The sequence below is a fragment of the Strix uralensis genome, chromosome Z, assembly GCF_047716275.1.
Source record: "Strix uralensis isolate ZFMK-TIS-50842 chromosome Z, bStrUra1, whole genome shotgun sequence".
NCBI lineage: Eukaryota > Metazoa > Chordata > Aves > Strigiformes > Strigidae > Strix > Strix uralensis.
In genome coordinates, this window is record NC_134012.1 from 102,783,431 (window position 1) to 102,795,790 (window position 12,360).

Genomic DNA, 12,360 nt, shown 5'->3' on the forward strand with positions numbered 1-12,360 from the left:
TTTGTATGTTATTAAATCAGAATATTAGCTAGTCTCATCCAGCCATAACATGTCAGACTCAGGACTTCACAGTTTGTAAGGTCTAAAAAAACCTTTTGAATTCTGTCTGGTAGAACAGTCGTTTTCAGTATTTACTGCCAGAATTTACTGTTGAGATGCTGAGAGGCGTACCGCACCTTTCTGGTTGCTCTCTTTTCTGTGGGACGTCAAGATTCCTCGGCTTTACATCGCTTGAAAATTACCTTTCCCATTCAAACAGCCTGGTCTTTTGGTTCTTCTTTGTTACTCTTCAGCTTCCCTTTTATTCTTATGTTTCCCTGTAATGGCAACTCACTGAGAAAATGGGGATCAGAGGTATTTCATGGAAATGTTAAGTTTTGAAAGGCTTGAAAATTGTTTTGTCTTAGAATTTTACTCACACTGGATGGCAGGCAGCACAGCAAGAGATCAGAAGAGCAACCCATACAGCTGAGCTTTGCTCAGCACTCCTAAAACATTTCTGCTTCAGCCTGTCTGACTGGAGAAGGGTGATTTAAACTCTTACTGGTAGGCAGCTTCTTCCCCCTTAGGTGCCACGAGTTCATTTATGAGGATGGCTGTGAAATCTTCCACTAAGGGAGGAAAGCATTTGTACTGCATCAAGCCAGCTGCTCTGGCAGTCTGTTTTCAGCTTGAATCCACAGCCTGACACAATTCCCAGCTGTTTGTGTTTCTTTAGGTTCTTTTTCATCCTTCTCTCCCAAGCAGTAGTCTGGCTCGTCCTGCATTTCTTCCATCTGCTACCTCCACTCTACTTCCCTCCCCTCTAGTCTGTGTCGCTTGGGTTTGGACACAGCATCATCTTCAGGGATTCCTGGCCTGCACCAGCAACAGCAGAAGACTCATAAATCCTTCACTCTGAATCTAAACTAAAAACTTTTCAAGATGTATCATAAACATGTCACACTAAGTCAGAATTTCTGTATATGGTGAGACTCAACCAAAAATACCTGGGCAAAGAAAAGCAGTGTCTGGGAAAGTTAATCTCAGGCCCCTCAGCATCTCCTTATCCCTGTGGTGCATTGGCTTGAGGAACAGCATAACCTGTCTTGCCTTTCCACAGGACCTCTGTGAGGGAGGTCAGTTTGATTTCAGCGGTTTAGGCGAGTTGTCTGAACTAAATCAGCTGAAAATTTCAACCTTAAGTTTAACTACATCCTTCCAAGTTGGAAACAGGAAAACTGTTAGAGCAGTCTGAGACAGGAAGGCTTGCTCCTTAAGAACTGTTTTAATATACAACGGTGGATGCTGAGGATTATTTAGTTTGTCACATCACTGGGGAACAGAGTCCAGACAGGATGGGATGGGCAGGCGAGAAAAGTGTCCCAGCTTTCTTGAGGTGACACCGTCGGAGTAGATCTGATAATGAGGGGATCCTGCTTGGCACCGCTATGAACAAGTGTTGATCTCTGCATGAGCAGAGAACATCATACCAGACCCAGAAAAGACAAGGACCATTTATTTTAGAAAATGCTTTGGTAAGCAGAGACTAGATAGATACAAACTTGATTAATAGTATTAAGAATGTAAACTAAGTGCTCAGAATAGAAAGGATGACATCTCATAAAATTCAAAGGTGATAAATTTTAAAAGGAAAACAGGATTCTTGAAAGCAATGTAATTTTCTGCTTTATTGCTATCATCAGGGCATTAAAACAGTATCAAAAACGGTTTGACATTTATATGACAACAATAATAATACCGTGAAAGAAGCCGAAATTAACATTTTGGAAAGGTAGAGGCCTTCTGTGTTTAAATTGTAAAACTTACTGCAAAATACTGGTCAATAAGAAATGTGTTCATTTGACAGGTTATTTTGTGATTGCTTATTGCAGTATGTTCTTGGGCTGACTTGGTAGCATTTAGTACTGAAGGTGTATGGCACTGAAAGGGACTGTTGTGTCTAGAAATTCTTATGTACTAATATTCCATTTTTTAATCATTTCATTTTAGAATAGATGCGGAAAGGTCACAAATTTTCGACACAGCAGAAGTATGTTTTTGAAAAATATTTTCAGAATTCCAATCTGATAAATTGATCTGATTGTAGAGATTTGGTTTAGTTGTTCTGAGTTTAAATTACTCTTTTTTTTTTTTTTTTTTTTAAATCCAAGTGCTGATTTGATTACGTGCACAAAAATTCGTTACCAGTATGTCTTCATTAAATCTAAACAAGGGAAATGGTGACAACGTTTTCCTTACTGGTTTTCCATTTTGGTGGTAGGTTCTAAATTGCTGTGGCATACCTTATACAATCCACTGCATGTGATAAAAATGCATTTTGTAAAATCTCTTTACAAAGTTGCAGAGGACTTAAGCATTCTTTTTACAATCAGTAGAACATTCCTCTGTTGACCCTCCTATCTGTTTTGTTGTAATGCCATAAAAACATGTTCTGACTTCGTATCTCTTAGATTTTCAAATTAAATTTGGGAAATTTCTTTTTTCTTACTTTCTGATGCGCAAATCTCTGTTATGATTCTTACTGGGTTGTTTAAACTGACAGAATAACGTAGTTTTATTCCGTTGTATATATGTGTTTATCTCTCTCACTTGCTTGAAAATCAGTGTTGATTCCATTTCGTTCAGTACTGCTTTGGGCTAGGCTGAACTGACTCTTTTCCACTCTTTTTGCAGCTGCGTGCATTGCAATGTTGTATACTCTGATGTGGCGGCACTCAAGTCTCATATTCAAGGTTGTCACTGTGAAGTCTTTTACAAGTGTCCTATCTGTCCCATGGCATTTAAATCTGCTCCCAGCACACACTCCCATGCCTATACACAACACCCGGGTATCAAGATAGGCGAACCAAAGTAAGCAAAATAATCTTCTACTGCACTTGCCTGCGTTTTAATAACTTGTGAAATTGCATTCTGTCCTCTGCTTGTAACCTGAAAAGTCGTGTGCTGTGCCACCAGCAGTTCCTCGTCCTGGGGGTGACCTGTGGAGTTCATGCGATGTTTCCATGAGTTCAGCTGGCAGTTGATTTGGCAAAGATTAAATTTCCATGAACACAGCAATAGCAGTTCTTTAAACACTGCGCACTACAGGAGAGTAATACAGTAATTACAGGAGTGATTGGGACGGGCAGCTAGTTCTTTTTTAATCTGCTTAGCTCATCTGCATTTTTATGTGAATTAAGATAATGTGATTCCAGAAAGAACTGCAAAGACTCAGCAGGGCTTATGCAGTGATTTTCATAACATCTGGTTGAAAAGGTGGGAAAATGTGAAATTTTTTTTTTTTTTTTTTTCTGTTACATGCTCACAGATGGTCACCTGGGTGAATTTGGGAAGTTGGTTCTTTGGGTGTCACCCGTTGGCAGGGGTCAGGGTGTGTACTTGTGAGAGCTGGTTTTACAAGTGGCAGTTGTCTCTGGGCTGACCTTGGGCCATTGTTGTGGGCTACAGCTGCCTGTGGTACCCTGTTCTGGTCAGGCGTCTGCTTGCTCCTCGGGCACTGTTCTTCCTGCAGGATCTGTGCTCCTCTTTCTGTCTGCTGGATTTTTCTTCATGAAAGCCGTAGGTTTTGGGAGTGGTGAGCTAGGTTTTTGCTTCCCTAAGCTGGTCGTGTCTCAAGCAGAGCAATTCCAGTGTGTTATTAAGTGAGACGTGCCAGCCTTGCCTCTCCAAATCAAAATAGATGCATCATAGAGCTGTTTATAGGCTTTTTTCCGATACGTAATCTCTTTTTTCTGGATTAATGCAGAACTGATTCCGTTCTGTGGCTGGGGAAGTTGTGCATAAACACAGGGTGCGATTAGGAACTTGGCTTCGGGACTGAACGTTCCAGGCCTCCGCTGAAGCCAGTGAGAGCTGCAGGTGCCTGATGCCTTCTCGTTGCAGACCTTTTTCTTGTGCCTCCTTCCTCCTCTGCTGGTACCAGTGCAGAACTGAGAGTAAATACTCAAGTATTTAACTCCGTGTGGTTTCGCTGGAGTGCACAGAGAACACTAGGACTTTTTAACAACTTGCAGACTCAAGAAAATAGAAGGTAGATGAGAGAAACAAAATACCATGTAATGTAATAACCAGATTTCAGACAAATTTGGTTTATCACTGTTTCTTCTAACTTACTAACAGGAGATTTATTCTTTAGGGTGTTTAAACTTACATTAAAGCAAAATGGCAACAAACTTACTATGTGTGATACCAAATTAAGACATTTCCACCCAGTGACAAATGATACCTTGTTTTAATTCAGGATGGTATCTTCAGTGAGAGGCTTTGAAATACCAACATTTAATCTAAAACTTGTTTCAGATTCCGATAATTTTCATTAGAGAAAATCAAAAGATTGAGATCACCGTTTGTGTAAGATACTTCACATATGAAAAGTGCAGATTTCTTGAATTGTGCTTGGATCTGCTGAACTGTTTCTGATCAGCTTCGTGAATTTAGTATTTTGCATTAGTTTTCTTTCCATATAGATGTGCTAATAACTGTATTCTTTTATTCATTTATTTTGATTATAAGAAGACTAAAATAATATTTTGTGAAGTACTGTTGTATTGTAATAAATCATAGAAACCATAGTTCAGTGCTCCTCTTAAGAAGTGGTGTTTTCTTTAAATTTGCCAGCTTTGATCAAGATGCTGTCTTAAATGCATGCAGAGCGACTAGTAGGATTTTCCCAGGCTTCGCAGTGTTTGGAGTTCTTTGCTTCCATTTCGCAAGCATCTGTAGGTAGAACGGTGTTGCCACCAACACTCAAGATGCTCACATTGTCTGCTGTTTCACCATTTAATAAGGTCTGTTTCAAGCTATCATTACCTGTGGGTTTTGTCAGAATTAGCTACGTGTATTTCTGCTACTCAGCAGCAGTGGTTTTGGAAATGGTTTTGTTGTTTAAGTTAGTTGGTTTCTGAGGATATTTCACATATCTTGGTCAAGTTGATATCAGATGTTTGTGACATTACTCAAATTCTGGTTTATCTGTGTTAAAATCACAGCCCCGCCCAGGTTGGACGGGACCTCAAAAGATCTTCGGGTCCAGCCTTTCGTGGGAAAGGGAGCCAAGGTGGGATTATCTCCCACCCTGTCCAACGGCATCTTGAAAGCCCCCAGCGACGGGGACTCACCATGTCCCTGGGGAGGTTGTTCCAGTGACTGGTTGTTCTCACTGTAAAAAATTTCCTTCTTGTATCAAGATGAAACCTCTCCTGGTACAACTTGTACCCGTTGCCTCTTGTCTTCAGCGCTTGGCTCCTTGTGAGGAGGGACCCTCCGTCCCCTTTGTAGCCGCCCTGTGAGCACCAGAGCGCTGTGGTGAGCTCCCCGAGCCTTCTCCAGGGAGAAGAGACCCAACTCCTTCAGCCTTTCCCGTAGGGCAGGTTCTCCAGCCCCCTGATCACCTTCGTGGCCTCCTTTGGGCCCTCTCCTGTCTGTCCACGTCTTCAGTTGTGGGGAGCAGAACCCCACAGAGTGGTCCAGGAGTGGCCTGCCCAGCGCTGGGTGCAGCTGAGAAGCGCTGTTGTGTTTGAGGAAATACATTCGCATTTGACCAATTTACTGCTGCTGGTTTATCTGTATCATTTTACCTGGCATCTCTGTTGCGTGTGACTGCTGTACATTGGGAAAGCTATCAAGTTCATTATCAAAAAAAAGGAATGTAATGTAGTTGCATAACACTATAGAGATGGCTACGCTAGCTCAGTTACATTTTTGTTCTTCTGAAGTAAAAATTTAAAACACATGAAAAGAAGGATATGATAGCCTTCTGTGTTCAGACATGTGAAGCCTTGGAGTTTTCCTTGAGTGTGTAAAAGGTGTCTTGACCCCTGAACATGAGTTTCAGCCCTCCCCTGGGAGGCCGATGATGTCGAGCTGCCGTCCGGGGTCCCTCTGGGCATCGCAGAGGTGCAGCCGAAGGAGGGGCCCAGCGTGTCAGCACGCGGCGGTGGCAGGGTCCTGTATGGGCTGAGGGCAGGCTGGTCCTGAGGGACCCGTTACTGGTTACAGGAACTGGGCTCACTCTGTGCCCCTGGCAGTTACTGGAACCGTGGCATGTACAATTACATTACAAATGGTTGTTTGAGAGCAGATACAGCAAACTGTTTGGTGTATGAAAAATGAAGTCTGTGTGCAGTGGTTCTCAGTGGGATGAAATCGGATTATTTTAATACAGGGAAATGGATGGCTGTCTTGTCTTTAGGCTTTGTGAAGCTCTCTCCTGGAGTGTACCTAGGATGCTACATGGTTTTTATGGGAAACCAGAGCTTATATGGGGGTTTTTTTTCAGTAAACAGTGTAACTTCATAGGAGCGGCACTAAGATTTTTTTCATGGCTGATCTCTGTTTGGATATTGGAGAAATTCTTGTTTATCAAGCCAGATTATTGATATATACTGTACTATTGGTACAAAGTATATTATCCCACAAGTGCCATTTTTTAAGAGAAAAAAATTACAGGAAGGAGAAATACCGTACTCAGGTGCAGAAGCTTTCAAAACGCTAAACATCTTTTATGTGATATGAAAATATTTTCCTGTGAGATAATCTGTATTTATTTTAAGACAATACGTGAATTTGTTAGTCGGGTTTTTGAAAAGTGAAGGTGTGTGCACCGTGCCTGGTGTGTGCCGGGGGCAGGAGCAGTCACTGGGCGGCGTGACTGCAGTGGAGCTGCCTCCCTTACACAAGTGTCTCCTCGAATTGAGGTGGTTGTAAACACGTCCTGACTAAGCCTGACTGCCTGTAAGCTTGGGACAGGGTTTTCAGCTGTTACATGTTAAATACTGACTACTTCTGTTATCAAACAAACCATGCTCAGCTGCATGTGTTGAGGATTGAAAATCATGCTTTTGATATGACTGAAAGAAATCCTGGCAGGGTGTATAGTCACAGCTCCTACTGTTAGGTATGTTGGTATGAATTTAACCAAGTACAGTCTTTCCCAGAGACCTGCCTGAAGTTTGGGTCTCTATGAGATAGTTCTTGTGCTTCTGTGAAAACAGAGTAAAGTCTTTTAGCTTACATAGAAAATACATATATATTCAGCTCTTAGTGTTTTTAGAGAAATATAATTTTTGTATGTGATAAATTCAGAGGGACGTCAGGGATTTTTGTAGCAGATTCAGTTTCTCCTGTCAGTGCTCACGAGTGCCACAGTACCCAGGAACGTGGTCATTAGGGCTGGGGAAGGGACAAGTCCAGCAAAGGGACCCTGAGATGAAGAGGGGACTGGAGCGTCTCTCGTGTGAAGAGAGGCTGAGGGAGCTGGGACTGTTCTCCTGGAGAGGAGGGAGCTCAGGGCGACCTTGTCGTTGTGTATAAATACCAGATGGGAAGGCACAAAGGAGAGGCAGCCAGACTCTGCTCAGTGGTGCCCAGAGACAAGACAAGAGGCAATGGGCACACACTGAAACATGTGAAATTCCACCTGAACACAAGGAGTCACTTCTTCCCTGCGAGGGCGGCCAGACGCTGGAGCAGGCTGCCCAGAGGCTGTGGAGCCGTTCAGAACCCGGCTGGAGATGGTCTGGGCAGCCTGCGAGGGCAACCTGCGTGAGCAGGGGCTGGACAAGGTGACCTCAAGAGCTCCCTTCCAGCCTCAGCGGTTCTGTGGCCTTCTGTCCCTTACTTTAGATACAGTAAGAATCTGAAGCATGTAGTAGATCATAGTTTATTTGATTACATTATGTAACCATGTGATGATAAATGTATATCGTACAGACCTGAGATCATTCCAGATGAGATCGCTATCTAGTTCCACCAGAGATGATAAAGCAGGTTTTCTAATTTCTCATGTCTAATTTTATTTGCAAGATACAGTTCTAATAGACGTATACATCATGAAATAATCAGAGAATTATTTTTAATTCCGCCGGTCTTTGTTTACATCTTGCTAACCTGGAATGATGTGACTTTACTCACATCTCTAACACCGAGCCATCGGGGCAGCTGCTCAGCAACAGGCACCAAAATGCGGGATCCTGGATGCGGCCGTGGTCTGTGAGCAGAGCCCAGAGGGGTGAGAATCACCCTGCCAGGGACCAGGCTGCTCTAGGCCTGTGCCTCTGCTTGTTTGCCTGCTTAGTTAGTCATCAGGCTTAATGCGTCCTGGCTTCTGGGCAGAGCTGCTGCTGGAGATGTAAGGCAGTGAGTGTTCTAAGGGACAGAAGGGATATTTGGTGCCCCAGGATTAGGGAATGTGTGTGGTTATACCAGCTTGCCGTGTTACGAGCAGATTCGCTGCAGAACTGCAGCAAGTACTTTTCTGAGGAAATTGGTTTTTTCCTTGGGTGGAGTGAAGGGGGCTGACATAAATCACTGCTGTACGTTGTCTCTAGCTGCGCTGCTGAGATGGGACCCAGACATGGAGCGTACGTAGGCGCTCGGCAGCCCTGCGTGCTGCGGCCAGGGGAAATCATCCCCTGCACGGGGAATCCTTTGGCTCTTCCCACCCTCCCAGCTGCAGCAGCGCGTCCCGCAGAGCGTGGGCCTGCAGAAGGGTCTCGTTCCCTTGTTCCTGTCCGTGCTCAGTTCAGCTGACCTGCGGCGGGGGTCAGCCACGGGCTTGTCTCACGTTAAAACTGTGAGCGAGATCCATGGGTTTATGTTGATCTGAGGTACATGAGGCGAAACTGCATTTTAGGAACCTGGGATTTCTTTCTTACCTATTATTATCAAGCATTTTCTGTTTCTGGCATCTCTTGAACACCTCTCGTATGGGAATTACCCAAGAAGTTAGGATTCTGAAGGAGTGTAGATCAGTAATAACATGATGAACTAAGATACTCGTTTTGAATAATGTTTAAGAAACTTTTATGGACAGTAGTGGGGGGGGAGTGTCAGAGGATGCGGAGGGACTTCCCTTTCCCCACGCTCCATCCTCACCAGGTGAAGCTGTCGGGTGTGCCGGTGCAGAGGGTTCACCACAGAAAGCAGGACAATAGTGTAGGTCCTCAGGATGCTGTGTAAGTAATAAATTCATCTTAGCATATGTAAGAAACTGGGACTACTTGATATACCACAAAAATAATATTTTTCACAGTTAGCATGTTAATTGAATGTACTGTTTTTCATTATTTCAACTATTTGGACTCACTGAATGGCTTGGACATTGAAGCAACGTCCCTGTCCTCGTCACCACAAAACACAGCGCAGAGTGATCTTTATTGCTCTTGAACAATGTACTGTTGCTGAAAGGACTTGGAACTTTTAGGTGAATAATGAGAAAATTCAGCCTTCTAGCAAGCAGGGTTTGTTGGTTTGGGTTTTGTTAATGGAAAGTCTTTCTGCAGGACAGAGATCAACCTCTAATTGATGGGATTAGGAAGGCTGCTTTCGCAGAGGAAGTGCCTGTGGTTGGGTTTCTTTTAGTTTAGCTGAACTTTGTCTGAAGTGCCACCACTGCTGATGGCTGATGGATTAGAGTTCTCTCTCATCTGGTGATCTACGGTGAATTTATTTGTTACTTTTATTTAATGTGTCATTTCTTTTCATTCATTTTCGAAGTTGAGAAAAAGTGTGATGTTTCTGAAAGAATAGAGCTAGTTACTATTTATAAACAGGTGCGTTACAGGCTTGCAGTTTGAGTGCCTGATCTTGTTACTCACCTTTAGTTGCCAGGGAAATCATTCTTAATACAATCGCACATACAGAGCAAAAACAAGCAGCAAAGTATCAAGTAAGTAGTTACCTAGAATGCAATTTAAACTATAGTTTTCATTATAAAATCATCAGCAAAGTGAAACCAGCTTCAAACTGTTGTCACGTAGTAGTTGTTGCAGCATTTAGACCAGAGGATTATGTTTCTGGTTTCCCTGTGGTTTTTGTCTGTTGGACAGACAGCTGACAAGGATCTGCTAAAAATATAACTATTTTCAGATTACTTAATAATGTTCTTAGTCAAAATTCTGGATCACAAAATCCTATCATACTCATTTTCAGGGACTGTGCTTTTAGTGTCTGGTACTTATCTCGTTCTTTGTTAATTAGTATATCTATTTCTAAAGCACTTTTGAAATTATATGAATCGATGCATTGCTTCACCAGTCACACAGCTACTGCACCATAATGTTACAATTCTGTCAGAGTGGGAGCTGCAGGTAGCTAATTTCAAAAGTCGTGGATGCTCTGAGAGAGGAAGTTGTGGTTTTCGGGCCGTCTCTGCTTCCACAGACAGATTCTTAACGGCTTGTCATTGCAAAACTGGGAAATGCCATCCTGTGAAGTTTCAGCTTCCGAGCAGTAACAGAGCCTAGGCTTGGCATTCCGGAGATTCGAAGCCATATACATGGCCAAAAGTAAATTTATCTTGAAGTATATTACCAGTTATGATTGACTCAGTCGCTCCCTTAAACCGTACTGCTTTCACAGCCTGGAACAGGTGTATTGTCCTTTAGTTACCATGTGGGTTCAGAGACCAAAGTCATTTAACTTTCAGAGTATCCTAAGCAGATGTTGGTGTTATGTATGTAACTGGCATATGCTGTTGTTCTCTGGCTTCTTGCTTGCACTTTTTAATGATTTTTTTTTCTGTTTTTTCTGCTGCTCCCATATTTCGAAATTGGAGGGTGTTTTGAATTTAACTTTTTTCAGGCAGTGTGAAATGATTGCTTAAACATGTCAGATCTTATCTCTGCTGAGAAAAAAAGTTAACATCATGATTCTTGCAAACAGATCATCAACATGACTGACATTGTTTATTGTACTTCTGTTTTTAGAATAATATATAAATGCTCTATGTGTGACACTGTGTTTACTCTACAACCTTTGCTCTATCGCCACTTTGATCAGCACATTGAAAACCAGAAGGTGTCTGTTTTCAAGTGTCCAGACTGTTCTCTTCTATATGCACAGAAACAGCTTATGATGGATCATATCAAGGTGTGTAGGCATCTTCTCTTGTTTCGTTCATAGATACCATTTGTCATGCAATATATGCTGTGAGAAAATACTGTAAAAAGGCACAGAATAACAAGAAGACTGCTGAAAGGAGAGATGTTAATAATTTCAAGACAGTAATCTGTGAATGATGTTCTCAAATGTTAAAATGTTGCATTTCTGATGGTCTTCAGCGTATCTGTGGTGTAATCACTAACTCGGTTTTTCTCTATGAATGTTGATTTGGGTATACCAGGAATATCTCAGTGCACTGCATTCAAGAGGTCATTTTATCAGAATAACAATGGGTATCGTGAAGTAAATTAGTCCGATCCTAGTAAGTATTGAGCCTTATTTACAGCATTCTAAGTATTATTCCAGTTGTTAGGTCTGAGAATGCTGAGTACGTTATAAAATCAAACCTTTGATGTTCGGAACTCACCTGGAGGGACCAGTATGTTTCTTGAATAGATGTAGAGGTTATTTGTGTGTGTGTTTACATACAAACATGAACACATGCACGCTTTGAAAAAAAACTTGAAGTTCTGTAATTGAAGAAGATTTAGTGTCATCCTTGCAAATCATGTTTTTAAGAATCAGCAGTCCTCTGGCTATAATTTGTTAGCTGTGTATTTTAAATATACAGTGTTACCTTGTTTTATATGTACCAAATCTGTTAGCAGTGCTGGATTTCTTGTACCTTGTTAACATCTGGTGCCTGGTAACAGTTGAAGTTATTTACAGTCCAGAATGGTAGCACTTAATTCAGTGGGTTTCTCTTGCAGTGACACATAAGACTTAGTCAAATTTGTATACAGAATAGTGGAAACCAGACATCTTTCTTGTCTGCTAAAACCATTGTTTTGCATTTTAGTCTAAACTGTGGCACTTGTAACCTCAGAATTAGTAACCTCTGAAGTTGTGTTGAAAACAAGGTCACAAGTCTTGAAAAACACAGCTGGTCTTAAAGCCAGTCTTAAACTTGAGGAGCAGATAGGGAAGGGCTGACCTAAGACATTCAGAAATACAAGGACTGGATATTTTCTTTGTTTCTGACCTGGTTCATGTTTACTGTAAGAATTGTCTCACATTTATGTCAGATATCCTAATGGTCTTCTCACCCAGCAATGCAAAGTCCTATTTTCTATATCCTTTGATCTACCCATATTGCTGCTTTTTTTTAACTAAATAGGCAAATTCCATATATTGCAGTGTATGTCTTATCTATGTAATTAGTTTTTCTTGTACACAGGTATTATTGTAAAAGTATTGTTACATCTGTATGTAACTTTTTCTTTAAGACCTGAAGACAACTATTTTAGGAGCATGGTCTAACTGTAGTTAGCGCCAGAAGCTATTCTTACATAAATCAGGGTTGCTCAGCATCTCTCATTATAAAGTTATTCTCAGTTATTTACTGTTTGGGCACTATTTATCTCTTTTGGCTTTATAGTGTTCCATGCCAGTATTTATGCTTTAACCAGTGGTTTT

General features: G+C 41.8%; 1 protein-coding gene across 11 annotated transcripts in view; it reads left to right on the forward strand.

Annotated features, from left to right (window-relative positions):
* ZNF532 (zinc finger protein 532) overlaps positions 1-12,360 on the forward strand; it is a 49,402-nt gene that overhangs the window by 23,980 nt on the left and 13,062 nt on the right. For 9 of the 11 annotated variants that reach the window (XM_074855556.1, XM_074855549.1, XM_074855560.1 and 6 more), the window contains 2 exons: positions 2,677-2,853; positions 10,710-10,872. The exons of 1 other annotated variant lie outside the window; for it this stretch is intronic. In XM_074855556.1, coding sequence (XP_074711657.1) covers positions 2,677-2,853; positions 10,710-10,872 — 340 coding nt within the window. The remainder of the gene's footprint in view (positions 1-2,676; positions 2,854-10,709; positions 10,873-12,360) is intronic. One more of the 11 variants, XM_074855558.1, reaches the window with a different exon arrangement.